At 47.2% G+C, this 13,333-nt stretch overlaps 5 protein-coding genes and 2 non-coding genes across 7 annotated transcripts; 4 read left to right on the forward strand and 3 right to left on the reverse strand.

The window, feature by feature from the left end:
- The first annotated feature begins 294 nt into the window (after window positions 1-294).
- On the forward strand, window positions 295-384 carry FOXG_20074. The gene has a single exon. It is a non-coding gene; the product is annotated as a tRNA-Ala (tRNA).
- Window positions 385-895: 511 nt separating this feature from the next.
- Window positions 896-1,013, reverse strand: FOXG_20075. Its single transcript, XR_001936403.1, has one exon. It is a non-coding gene; the product is annotated as a 5S ribosomal RNA (ribosomal RNA).
- A 516-nt stretch (window positions 1,014-1,529) lies between these two features.
- On the forward strand, window positions 1,530-1,909 carry FOXG_20076 (uncharacterized protein; the record flags this gene model as incomplete). Its single annotated transcript, XM_018400360.1, has 2 exons — window positions 1,530-1,625; window positions 1,679-1,909. The coding sequence occupies 2 exons, from the start codon at window positions 1,530-1,532 to the stop codon at window positions 1,907-1,909; spliced, it is 327 nt and encodes a 108-aa protein (XP_018246898.1).
- Window positions 1,910-4,898: 2,989 nt separating this feature from the next.
- FOXG_09561 (uncharacterized protein) lies at window positions 4,899-7,601 on the forward strand. The gene is made up of 2 exons (XM_018388777.1): window positions 4,899-5,275; window positions 5,839-7,601. Exons 1-2 carry the CDS (start codon window positions 5,149-5,151, stop codon window positions 7,524-7,526), a joined length of 1,815 nt encoding a protein of 604 aa, XP_018246899.1. The 5' UTR covers window positions 4,899-5,148; the 3' UTR covers window positions 7,527-7,601.
- On the reverse strand, window positions 7,495-10,265 carry FOXG_09562 (uncharacterized protein). Its single transcript, XM_018388778.1, has 4 exons — window positions 9,689-10,265; window positions 9,546-9,638; window positions 9,066-9,492; window positions 7,495-9,010 (listed from the first exon to the last, which is right to left on the reverse strand). Exons 1-4 carry the CDS (start codon window positions 9,734-9,736, stop codon window positions 8,094-8,096), a joined length of 1,485 nt encoding a protein of 494 aa, XP_018246900.1. The 5' UTR covers window positions 9,737-10,265; the 3' UTR covers window positions 7,495-8,093.
- An 866-nt stretch (window positions 10,266-11,131) lies between these two features.
- Window positions 11,132-11,953, reverse strand: FOXG_09563 (uncharacterized protein; the record flags this gene model as incomplete). Its single annotated transcript, XM_018388779.1, has 1 exon — window positions 11,132-11,953. One exon carries the CDS (start codon window positions 11,951-11,953, stop codon window positions 11,132-11,134), a length of 822 nt encoding a protein of 273 aa, XP_018246901.1.
- A 434-nt stretch (window positions 11,954-12,387) lies between these two features.
- On the forward strand, window positions 12,388-13,312 carry FOXG_20077 (uncharacterized protein). Its single transcript, XM_018400361.1, has one exon. It carries the CDS (start codon window positions 12,621-12,623, stop codon window positions 12,975-12,977), a length of 357 nt encoding a protein of 118 aa, XP_018246902.1. The 5' UTR covers window positions 12,388-12,620; the 3' UTR covers window positions 12,978-13,312.
- Window positions 13,313-13,333: the final 21 nt, after the last annotated feature.

The following is a 13,333-nucleotide window of genomic DNA, read 5'->3' on the forward strand; positions in this document are numbered from 1 at the left end:
ATACAGCAAACTATCGCTGGCCACCAAAACCAATGTGTCTTTGGCCGTTTGCTCGATACTTAAGATCTCACAACTTCTAGTGGCGACCTCGATTAAGACATCTTGAATTGAGGTCATCTACGTGTAACATGTTTAGTGCCTACCTAGCCAAGGGTCATTACCATAGTCTCAACTGTTTACAGCTCAAGAGGATCGCTGGCTTGGATGCAGCCACTGTTCGGTTGAGAGAGGTTGTCAATTATCTGTTTGCGCTTCCTGTTTGTACCTCAATAACAGCTTGACATGATATCCTTCGGGCGAATGGTTTAGTGGTATAATACTCCCTTAGCATAATTCATCCGAATAATCTGGGAGTGGTCCAGGGTTCGATTCCCTGTTCGTCCATTGCAGGCGGTTTAATTCCGCCATTATACCTCGTTTTTTGCACTTTTTGACAACTCGCACTGATGTCCAACTAAGGGATCCCACAAACCGCGGTGGTGAAAAATAGCTCGCGGTTCTGCTTAGATAAGCTCACATGTCAAAGGTCCGGATGCTCTGTACCTGGTGCTGTATGGGACCTCGTTGGACACTGAACTGATCGTAAGCAAGGAATAGTGAGATATCAATGCACACTATTATATGCTCGACGGGAATGCAATAAGATTTCATGTCTCTACAGACGCGCCAATAAGGCTTGTCTGGCTCAGAATGTATTAAGAAATCACTATTATTGACCGGTTAAACCGTATAACCTGCCTCCTTTACTTCTTATAAGCCATGGGCTAAACATCCAGTGGTAGTGGCAACGGGGTTGAAAAAATTCCCTTGCCCTTTAGCGTGCTTGATGTGACTTTGAAAGTCAGTAAAAATATCAAGATCTTATGCATGCTCAATCTTTCCGCAAAAAACAAAAAACATACAACAGCGGGTATTCGCTGGTCATCACCGACCCAACTACTAGTCCGCCCCTCACTGGCTTGTCTATGGGAGAGCGGACGGGATCCCGAATTCTCAACAGTGGGTATGGTCGTATGTGCTGGCAGGTGTCTTTGTTGGGCTTATGTTTATCTTAACGTACGCTCAGTCACGACATTGGTCCATCGGGCTTATCAAGCCAAACAAGCGTTCACTCAGACACTAACGCTCTGTTTTCCAGTGGCGACGAGAGATTCGCAACCTTGACGAAAAATCAGTTGACAGAGTAGTTGTGACGGCTGATAGTGAAGGCAGTGGCAATACCATGGGCAACTTTGTTCGGCAGTGTCATGAACGCAAATGTTATTGAACATAAGAACACTGTGTATCTCGTGTAAAGTAGCAAACGATATCCTGCCAGTCACTTGCGATTAACCCATATAAGTATAGTCTTTTGCCCCCCAACTATTGGGATTCTGTCTTTCTCCGCCAGACTACTCAGCAGGCTTCTGACACCGGATCAATCCATCAGTATTCCACTGCATACCAGAGCATTTCTACTCTAACAAAACCCTTTAGTGCTGAGATTTCCGCCGCCGGACTAGCAACAACAACCTATCCAGATATTCATCATGTCTCAATCCACAGGTGATCATCCACGTCGCAGCCTCCCCTTTCTCCCACCGGAGCTCACTCTTCGCATTATCAAGGAGTCTGAAGAGGCCTCTGTATGCCTAGTAAACCATCTTTCGAAAGGCCATCTGCTGTCGACGGTTTTCAGGAACATACCACAGCCATTTACCCCCTTGGTGATAGGAAGGAGGACGGCACATTTACTCGTGGAGAGTTCGAGGTACTTCCGATGCAGCATCGCTGCGTCGCGGGAGTGATCCAAGCATCAGATACACCCGCTTTCCCATTTGACCCTCGAGAAGATCAAACATCTTATGATACGAGGCAAAAGCTTCACCCCGAGGGATCTATCGGGCATCCTCAAAAAGCTCAAAAGTAGTCTTGTAACCGCAACCGACGAAAACAAATGGAGCAAATAGCTAAGAGGCTATCGACTTAATATCATGGGCTCTGCGTTGTGCCCAAAGTGGGAATTACTCACGAATCTCGAAACATTTTGTCTTGATATGACTGGGACCGTAGATAAGGGCAATTCAGTCCTACTGGGGCTGCGCACCAGGGAAATGGCGTGTCACCTAAATCTGAAGACACTGATACTCCTAGGTGTCCCATGCCTGGCAAGATATGATTTCGAGACTCCAAATGGGGAAGAAGGAGAAGAATCTTGGCTTTGTTATCTCGAGGATAAGTCTACATTCATATCTAACTTAGGTGTCCAAACCCTCAACTATCTTTACCTCTTCAAGGGCCTTGTGCGACCTGGTGGTCAGATCCATTTCGTTGCGCAGTTGCCACCAGGGACCGCGTATTGCCCTTTTTTTTCAGGGACGTTGTGGTACTCACCGATGGCTTACAGTTATAGATGATTTTCTAGTCTATTCATCGGCGTTTTCTCTTTCTATTTTTCCTTGTTGAGATTCGATTAAAGAGTTAGGGCTTTGATAGTCTGAAGCGACTGTCGGCGAGATGATAAATGATACACAGAGTGCAGTTGAGGAAGGAAGTGGGCTTTCTACGATCGGCACATATGATAAAACATTGTAGTTAAAATAAAAGAATGTTAATAAAGATAAAAAAAAAAGTATGAGGTAAATTATGACCTTTAGCTGTTGATGCAACTTTGAGGATTTATGAATATGCGTAGTTATAGCCCCGAGTTGGGCTCCAGATAATAGTATCCCGAGTTAAGATAAAGACCAGTATATGGACTAAAGTCACCCATGGAGCTATTGCTAGCTAGATTATTGTTAAGAAATTACTGGGTAGGAGCGCACCAGTATGATCTGGTCTATTGTAATGGTAACTATCATATCTTCCTTGGTTGGATGGTAATACTTTTAACGGGCATCACTCTAGTTTAAAAGTTCATAACATAGTTTCTTTGCATTCAGATATTGTTGTCAGATCAGGCTGAAAACCCTGATACATCAAACTCATGAAGCGGGATGCATCAAGCTATATGAAGGCAAAAGTTCGCTCAAATGCCCGAGAATTCACGAGCAAAATCGTCGAGAAACACATAATCTGACGTCTTCTTAAACCAGATATTACTGAGAATCCACGAACAGGCTGATTTCATGTTTGTAATTTGAGTCTTACTGCCTTACGTGGTGGTTGTTCAAGCGAACAGGATATCCCATTACGAACTGAGACCGCTAGCGTAACATTTTTAACCTTATTCAGCCACCCGTTCAGATGCATATACGAAGGTGATTAACCCAATCGTCATTGGAAATTCGGATATGAGGTTGTTTCACTACACAGCCACGTCTTAGACACCCACATGGTTGCAACAGGGCGTGTTTCAGAGAATTGAGCCGTGCTGGCTTTCGGGAACAGGTGATGGCAGTGCAGCAATCATCCGGTTACAGTAGAAGGGACTGGCGTATGTTACTGAAACAGGAAACAGCCGAATATTGGGTAGCGTAGGGCTGTGAATCCATCTGATGATGTATCATTCTTGGCAGATTCGCTTCGGCCAGTTCGCTTGTACCTTATCTCAACATGCACAAAGGGACTGTCTGCCTAAAATGCTACGTAATAGGCACCAAATAATTCCCTTGTTCTTATCACACAAACTAAGCATGACGTGGTAAAGCAGGTGACCTCGTCCTGCAAGTGTAAGTGGTAAGCATGTTTAAGCTTACACTGCCAAGACGCAAACTCGTATCTGAAGGTTTATTGTCCGCCGGCCCTGTAGAGCTTATCCGTACCCGCAGGATAGTTAGACCGAGTCTCCGATCACTTTCGGCCAGGAATCTCGACCCTGAAGACTGTGCCTTGCAGGTGCAGATTCCCAGGAGCAAAAGCACCATGGCAGTCTTGGCCGGATTTGGAATGGAACCAATGCAAGCTCTAAATCCTGGTAAAAGTGTGATGGGTTCTGCAATTGGCCACCCAAGTTCGTACACGTCAAAAAGGGCATTGACCTATCAGGGGGCGTGAAACCAGGCTATTTGATAAGCCAGCACAAAAGACTGGCCTCGAACGATGCAGACAATAAAGAGTACAGCTAGCCTTGTGCGGTTTTGTGCAAGACTGCTGCGGCTGAACAATTGCCAAGAAGAGTCGGTGTCAATACACAAAGTCAATAGGCAAAAGTTTAAAACAGGACAACGTTGTGATCAACGTTTACAGCGTTGATCGACACATACACAACTGAAAACCGCAAGCTCATTTCATCGAGATTTTGTAATTCGAGCGACCAAAACGTGGCGTTACGGCAAGGGCAGCCGCTTAGCGAGCGATGATATGACATTGAGCGCGTGCGCGACGGTCGGCCTCTATTACGTTAGTTTGAACCACACCCAGCTGCGCCAAAAAGAGCGCTATTTGGCGATAAGCGCCCTGCAATTGGTCAACCTGGAGACTATCGATTCAACAGTGGCAATCCCAGCTGGGTGACATTCAGATGCCGAGGCTGCCGTGATAGAAGAGGAGGGTCTGTAAGCTGACCAAAGCTTTCAGGGCCAAGTCAAGGTCAAGGCCGAGATTGTCGAAGATGAGATCATGAAGTTGCTGGGCCTGTTGCTGTAGGTAAGCGATCGGCAATGTAGGTACATTAGTGATACGATAGCCTCCAAGGTGACTGGTGAGAAAGCGAGACTATTGAATAATGATCCGTCTAGAGCCAACAGTTCTAGCTCGTCATTAGAGAGAAAAATAATGAACGGAGATGCCGTTGATTAAATGATAATTCATGAATCTCCCTTGTTTACAGTCACGATGCAAGTAAAATGAGGCCATCGAGTTTTACGAGGTTTTCGAGGTACGTACCAGGAATGCCCCTTGTAAAATCGCATCAGAGTTCAGATCCAGCAGCGCCAAAACGGCACCTTAGCCGGAACCGTAGCACGCTGGGTGCACTAAAATCTCAGAATAAATAGCGCTACGCAACAGTTGAAAGTCCGGAACCCGTTCCCCCCCTCTTCTCTGCATAATGACCCCTGAACCATGACGCTAATCAAGGGTTCATAACTTACCCCATTTCTAACAAGGGCCGATAATCTTCAACACGCTTTTCTCTCCCTCTTGCTCACCAAGCAATTAACCGACCGCCTTGGCTTTGGGAGTCTCGAAGGTGCCTGGCCTTTTCCTATCTTGGTCGGCAGCCACACAATGCCTGTTCGGTCGTTTATACGGAGGTTGCGCGAATGGCAATTTACAAGGTATGACCTCGATTTAGAAGCGCAGACACATAGACCCTCGCCCGTCTGGGCGCACCCATTCAAGCTCCTCGGCCACTGTAAGTTTGAGTGTCTTTTTTTTGTCCAGTGTCAATAGTGTTGCCAATAGTCTGGAAGTAAGGGACGGGGCCAAGATTTACAACTGCACAGCCCAATTCTCCCTTGGTACCCAGTTCCACGCTCACACCGCATGATATGCCTTTTCCTACGGTCTAGCCTTTTCTTTTTGTTCCTTTGGCATGCCGTAATACGGCGAGAGCAGTCTTGGTTAGAATGTGACCAACAGACTCTTGTGGTCTAGACCCCGGAGGTTAAATCTGTTGGTCCCCAAATTGGCCTCTTTTACTTTCCTAGAAATACGAGATGCCGCTACCTTATTCTGTGCTCAAGATTAGACTACTCAACCCCCTGGCCCGCTACCGCATGTCACTGCGATCGCTCATAAAGCCATTGTCATCTGAATCCTTCCCTTGTTTGGTCGTGGGCGTCCTGTTCGGCCATCAAACTTCCACGCCACTCATTTTACCTTAATACCTTATTTTCTTTTCCCTCCTTTACCTTTTCACTCTCTTCTTCACCTTCAAGCTGCAAGGCCATATGCGCTTGTTAACCAAAATGGCAGCTCTACTGAGGAATCGTCTCCTCATTTTCATCTTCACCATTTTGATGGTGTCGTACCTTATGACAACTGCTTCAGCTGCCCCATCCGAAAGAGCAGATGTCCAGTATGATGTCGTCATCTACGGCAACACAGTCGCTGCGATAGCAGCTGCTGTGCAGACCAAGCGCATGAAGAAGAGTGTTGCTATCGTCTTCCCCGGTAACACGCTGGGTGGTCTGACATCATCTGGTCTTGGATGGACAGACTCCAAGAAGGGAAGCTCTATTGGTGGCATTGCCAGAGAGTTTTACGGCAAGGTCTATACCTACTACCAGAAGAGTACCGCATGGACACAGGAGACGCGCTCGGGATATATTGGACGAAAGATTGGAGCTCAGCCCGGTCCTGCTATTGATGAGAGCAAGAAGGTTCAGTGGACCTTCGAACCCAAGGTTGCTGAGTCCATTCTTGAGAAGTGGATGAAGGATGGAAAGATTCCTATCTTCCGCAACCAGCCCATTGATCGATCCAGCAGCGGTGTGACCAAGAAGAATGGTCAAATCACCTCTTTCAGAACTACCAAGGGAAGTGTCTTCCAGGGCAAGATGTTCATCGACGCTAGCTACGAGGGTGACCTCATGGAGGCCGCTGGTATCTCATACAGCACTGGACGTGAGAGCATCAGTGACTACAACGAAGATGCCGCTGGTTTCCGGCCCGGCGGCTCTGATCAACTCTCAAAGGTTGACCCCTGGAAGAAGAAGGGCGATTCAAGCAGTGGCCTCATCGAGGGTGTTGGCCGAGTTGTCAAGGATGCCGTTTCCCTCAAGGGTAGGGGCGATGACTATCGTCTTCAATCTTACAACTTCCGCATGACTCTCACCAAGCAGACCAACAACAGGATCCCCTTCACCAAGCCTGCCGACTACGTCGAGTCTCGTTATGAGCTCCTCTTCCGTTACTACGAATCTGGATACACTGGAACTCCTTTCACATCACAGCTCATGCCCAACATCAAGACTGACTCTAATGCTCAGAGCCAAGTCAGCACTGATATGATTGGCGCTAACTACGATGATGATGGCAACTACGCTCTCTGGTCTTATGACAAGCGTAGACAGATCTACCTCGCACACAAGTCTTACACTCAGGGTTTCTTCTGGGCTATGGCCAACCATCCCCGTATTCCCAAGTCTCTGCGTGATAGAGTCAATGAATGGGGATACGCCAAGGATGAGTACACCAAGAATGGCAACTGGCCTTATGAGATCTACATCCGAGAGGGACGTCGCATGAACGGTGTCTACACCATGCGCCAAAGCGACATTCAGACTCCCCCATCCCGACCAAACCACAGCATCGGTATGGGTGCGTACTCTCTCGATGTTCACCAAGTCGAGCGAATCGTTTACAATGGAGAGATCCGCGACGAGGGCAAAGTCCACATCGCTACTCCCGGCCCCTTCAACATTCCTCTTCAGGCTCTTCTCCCCAAGCCCAGCGATGCGACAAACTTCCTCAACCCCGTTACAATGAGCGCTACTCACATCGCTTACTCAGCCATCCGCATGGAGCCTACATATATGGTCATGGGCCAGGGTGCTGCTACTGCGGCGTGCCTTGCTATCGACCAGGGCGTGAACATCCAAGACGTGGATATGTCCACAGTGATTGCGAGACTCAAGGCCGACAAGGCTGTGCTTTCATAGACTAGCGAGTTCTGATACCATTTTTGCATAATTAAGTTATTGTAATACGATCATACATCTTTTTCTCATCTCTAAGCGTGAACAGTATGTGCTCAAGATGAGGGGGAATTGAGGCCTCAAGCCTTGACATCATGATAGAAACCATATTGCCTCAGTAATAGATCAGCAATCTTCGACAACGATTGAGGCGCTAACCCCCTGACAGGGCGGCCAAGTCTAAAAACGCCTCTGACGATAAGGAATTTCCGTTCCGTGGTCCGAAGTTCGTATAATCGCCAATCAGCTGAGGTAGCGCGCCACAAAGAATGGCAGACAAACTAATTTAGCATTGGAGTGTTTCAGCCTCACCGTTCAAATTAACAACCTATTCTGAATTGCATTAGAGTTATGAATATACATAAATGAAGATCTTTCTGGTACATAACCGACTCAAGGTGTTCATTCTTCCGCGTCGCTGCCCAAAGTCTTGTAGGAGTGAGCAGAAATCGTGACGTGTGCAATCCCCAAAGGCATTAAATATCCCTTCTTATTGGATGTTCCGTTCATATGGTGTATGAAAATCTCCTCTCAAGTAGTTGCGACTTCGTCTCGTGGATGGTAGCGAACCATGAGCTTCGGCTTCTCCCAGAGGAGATGCAACCTGACATCCGCGAGCCAGTCGAGATCCTGATTGACAAACTCCCAATCGTACTTCCAAACAAGCGAGGCCATTGTCACCCTCGCCTCCATGTACGCAAGATTGATACCCAGACAACCTCGAGGGCCAAGCGAAAAGGGTTTACTAGCCTCTTTCCGATCTCCAAAGCCCTCACCGATCCATCGTTCTGGTAGAAACTCATCTGGTCGAATGAAGTTGCGCTCATCATGCGTCGTTGCGAATCCATCGACAGATACAACGACGCCTTTGGGGACGTGGTGTCCGTCGATAGTGGCCCCTGTGCAGACGCGCGGGGGACCAAATGGGATTGGAGGGAAGATACGAAGACCTTCTTCGATGACGCCGTTCAAGTATGGAAGATGAGCTACTGCATCACCGGTAATCTCGTCTCGTGCCGAAAATGCCGAGCGCACTTCAGCCTGAAGGTTGGCCAACTTGTCAGGGTTCTTCAGCAGATAATAAGTTGTAGCAGCAAGTAGGTTTGCTGTCGTCTCAGACCCCGCGATCATGAGAACCTTGGCCTGCTCACGCAAATGAACAAGATCCAGGTTGTCACTTTCCTTCCTGAGGATATAAGCAAAGAAATCTTCACGGTCGCGGGAGTTTCCCATTCCGATTCGCTTCTTGATCTTCTCAGTTGTATGGATGTCGATCTTTTCTTTGAGATAGCTTGGCATCACAGACACGACTAGTGTCATTGGTATCTTGAAGCGGTTGATGAAGGGGAGAAAAGTGAGCGAAGAGATGAATCCAAGAAGCCAAGTTACCCATTCGCTAGGTCTCCATTGGTTCAGCGAGTCAAATGATTCGCCAAACGTCAGATCGCCTTGGGATTCTGGTCAGTCTTATTGGTAATGATGGGTGCTGAGGAGACTACTTACCGATAACGTCGAAGGTCAACCAGTTGAAGACCTCTGACATGTTGGCTCCTCCAGTCCCAGGTCCTGCATTTTGCCCGAGCCGTTCTAGGAGTAACTTGACGTGAAACTGTACAGACTCTTCATTATCCCTCAAGGCCTTTGCACTGAATGCATGAGCGAGAGATCTTCGCTGAAGCCGATGATCTTGTGGATCTCTAGTGAACACAATATCAGGGCGCGTGACAGACGGATCGACAGTGTATAAGGTATCACTCTTCAGGAACGTAGGTCTGTCTTTGGAGACATGATTATAAATATCCCTGAGTGCGACTGGAGACCTAAAGCTGAGTTCGTTGGAGGCAGTTCGGACAACATCGCCGTACTTGCGGTGCAGGTCGCCAATATTTTGAACATAGTACCCACTGGCCCAACTGCGCAGGAACCAAAACTGTTCAAGGCCTTAGCTATGAAGGGAATGGGGGGTGGCAAGGAGGACTTTACCTCACTACATGCAGCTATTTTGGGTCCTGGGAATTTTGCGAGAGGATGGAAGTACAACCTGTAGATGATAACGCCGATGATCCACGATGCAAACTACAACATTAGCGCGAGTAAGTGCTAGGCAGATGATGGAATGTACATACAGTTGCACCGGAGAGCATAAGCCCTTGAGAAACTGAGAGGTTCAGCATGACGGTTGGCTTAGAATTGCTTGGCTAGATGAGATTGAAGGTGGTCTACCGGTGTCGTAAAGAGAGTCTCGTCCGCCATATATGCTTCCTACAACCTCAGAATTGTGGCGCTCATATTTCCTGTTGAAGGCGATCATCGTGTGTGACTATTAGTGCATATAGGGTGCAAACTTGCATTATGCGGCGTGACCAGGTTCCACCAACGACCTTTGTGTAACGATCAGTGATGCGTTTGCAACTCGAGAGTGGCCATCAAGGAATGGCTGTAATCATTACCAAGCTTAAGGATTCTGATATGACCTAGAACCGTGACTCCAATGTGCCCCAACGAAAAGAGGAACATGTACGTTGGACTGAGTCATTGCATAGTGCGGTGAAGGGATCGGTGAGGATTTATGAGAGTCCGACAGTTCAAGCTTAAGGCTCTTGGCATATAATAAGGCTAGTGAATGCCGATTCGACGTCAAAATCCTGCGTATCAACACGAAATACAGGCTATAACACTATTTTGTCCGTCCATCACATCACATGCCGCCGCCAGTCATCCCTCGCCATCAAACGAGTGGCAACCATTCGCCCTCTAATATCCTCTCTTATCACCCAGAACAAGCAACACAGTCGCCTCATAGCTGCGGGGTCGACTTCATTCACAACGACTTCATGCACTGTTCCTATTGAGAAGCAAAGACATCATCAAGAATCGTATCATATGCTAATAAGACTGTTGGCTGCCCATATGGATGCCACCAAGTGTATGTATGTTTCACTCATTCGAGTAAAAAGCTCGTCTTTTGTTGCATAATGTGAATTGCTTGCGTATCATTGCCGACGAGCTGAGCGCTCAAATGGGCTATTATTGCGATACTTCCCACCAACATATCTTGGCGAATGCTTTGATAGGCTATCAAGGCGCCTGCAAGATAGTGAAAGCGTAAGTTGCTTTTACTCTCACATATTGGCAATACCCAATGACGTATCTTATCGAGTCACATGCATATCGGCTCGATTCGCTTATATTCGTCCTTTTTCGGTTACGATGAAACAGGCAGTCCGTAATGGATGCTTGGTTCTTACATGCATATTCACATTGTTGAATGCAAGTAAGACGATAGGTGAAATTACTACAATATATGGAAACTCTGCCGGTTATCTTCCTCCGTGATAATACCCACTACTACCACTATGTGCTACCCCCAAACCTTGTCGCAAAGCCATTGACAGGACCAAGAAATCGCCTCCGAAGAGACACGCGATTGGATCGCGGAAGTCTTCATCCATTCCGCCGCGACCCACCACGTTCAGCTTCACAATGAGGCCGGCTTTGGTAGAACAAATCCACCATCCAGCATATCGATCGCACTCCGTCCAATCATCGTCAGTTCGGCCTCGTAGTTGTCAAGTTCTTCCTCTGTCGTCATACTCTTGGCCATCAAGTACTTCCAAAGCTGTTTGACCCCTTGTTTCTTCGAAAAGAATGTTACGAAGACCATTGGCCTTGTTTATCGCTGCTTCAACAAGTGATAGTTGAACGCCAAGCTGGTCGACAAGCTCGTTGACCCTTTGAGCATCGCTACGACTCTCTTGGCAAAGCACGTATGTGGCAACACTTACCTTTTGCAATCGTCGCAGCATCGGCTTATCGAATGTTTTGGCTTCTCGTGCAAGATCTTCAACTTGTGTAGAAGCATAGCATACACTATAGGTGATCTTGCTGAGGTCTTGGCGGAACTGACCGCTGACCTTCGCCCAGATGTCTTTTCTGGGCTCTTGTAGCTTCTGTAAACGGTCAAGCAACTTATAGTTTCGGCCAACTAAGCAGCTCTCTTTGGACGGGACGGTCATCCGAGTCCAAAGAGAAGGATTCTCGGGGTGGCTCGGAAGTGCCTCACTCTCCGTCGTGATTTGTAGAAGTCTCTGGTCGTCGAATTCGCAGCTAATCGCTTGTTTCAGCTGCTGATTTTCCTGTTGACGGTTGGTAGCAATATCCACAGGTATATAGACTGCGTCAAGAGCCCGTGATGGCTCTTTATCGTTTGACTCCTGCGCAACATTCTGGATATCAATTTTGATGTCGTCAAGTTTTGGTGCCCATTCGTTGAATCTTTGGATCGGTAGGCGAATTCGTTCCATACAGACACTATCGTATGTATTGGGAGTGCCTAGATAGTTTTGAACGTTAATGCATATAGAGCCAAGGATGAATGTCAATATGAACATACTGAATTGAGGTCGTGCTCGATCGGAGCTGGGTTGTGAGTATTGTACGGGGGTTGTTTCTGTGCATTTTTGTTTAGATGTTGGGATGTTTGGAATGAACAACTGTGATCATCATGGCTTGTCGTTCTTTTATCGATATGGCAGGTCTTTGTCTGGGATATCATGAGGTTCATTTACATCAACAAGAAGGTCTTTATTGCTTGGACAATGCTTTGGCTCAATGTTCTAGTGGCGTGCCTGAATGGTGCTTACTATTATCGAAAAGTCTGTGAGCATTATTGTACCCCTCATTTGTTCAATTGCTATGTTCCCGATGCCTTAAGAGTTTCTTTGTCTATCCTCTTTGATGGATTGACCCAGTGTTCGTGCCTTCGGCTCCGCTAGTCGGTTGTTGTTAGGCCGAAAATAGTAGGCGACAAGATAAAGGCATGTTTGCCGCTATGATTGCATCGCTTCTTATCATTACACTAACAACCCCAAACACCAACGGCTCATCTCCACGACTTGCAAACTTGTGCTGTCCGTTTCACTTCTGCTCATGTTATCCCGTTTTCGATACCCTTCGAAGTCGCTTCCACGAAACGATATCTTGTGCACGACCCGCACCTTTTATTTTACTTCTACATCATCAATTCTGACAAGATTCTCATCGGTCGCATCTCTCTAAATGCCGCAGCACGAAACAGAAATATTCACAGCGCAAAGACCACCAATTGTTCATGGAGTAAACATCAGCCCAAAACTTCAATGCCACCATTGGTCTTCAGATCTTGACATTATTGCCATCCGGCACAAATGCTGCATGGAGTACTACGGGTGTATCAGCTGCCATGAAGAGTTAGCAGGACATCCCAATCAAGTCTGGCCCAAGGCAGAGCAGCAGGAGTTGGCCGTCTTGTGCGGCAACTGTTGTCTGGAACTGACAATTGCAGAATATCTTGGGAGCGGCAACCGATGTCCTGGATGTGATGCTGGCTTCAATCCGGGATGCAGGAACCATTATGATCTGTACTTTGAGGTGTAGCCATGGGAGACTTCAACGGTCGCTCGACCTGCAAAGCCGAGTCACTGTCTACGTGAACCTGCGAAGGCCCAGGTTAATCAAGACGCCGAATCACAACTTTCTAGTGTTAATGTTCTAGATGCTCGAACCACGAGAGGGCAAGGACAATGGTTGACCGTATGGGTAGAGGTTAGGTTAAAGGATGAAGAGAGCGATTACAAATTGAGTTTCCTTGATGGGCCGTCTATTTCAGATTCACCACATTATTGAGTCACACATCCATTTCGTCAAAGAAGAAAGGTTTATCAATGAGAACGCTGTACAAGGGTGTTACCCAACAATGTCAAGAAACATCATCAACTGCCCGCGAGGCACCT

Source organism: Fusarium oxysporum, chromosome 11 (assembly GCF_000149955.1).
Source record: "Fusarium oxysporum f. sp. lycopersici 4287 chromosome 11, whole genome shotgun sequence".
In the NCBI taxonomy this organism is placed as follows: Eukaryota; Fungi; Ascomycota; class Sordariomycetes; order Hypocreales; family Nectriaceae; genus Fusarium; species Fusarium oxysporum.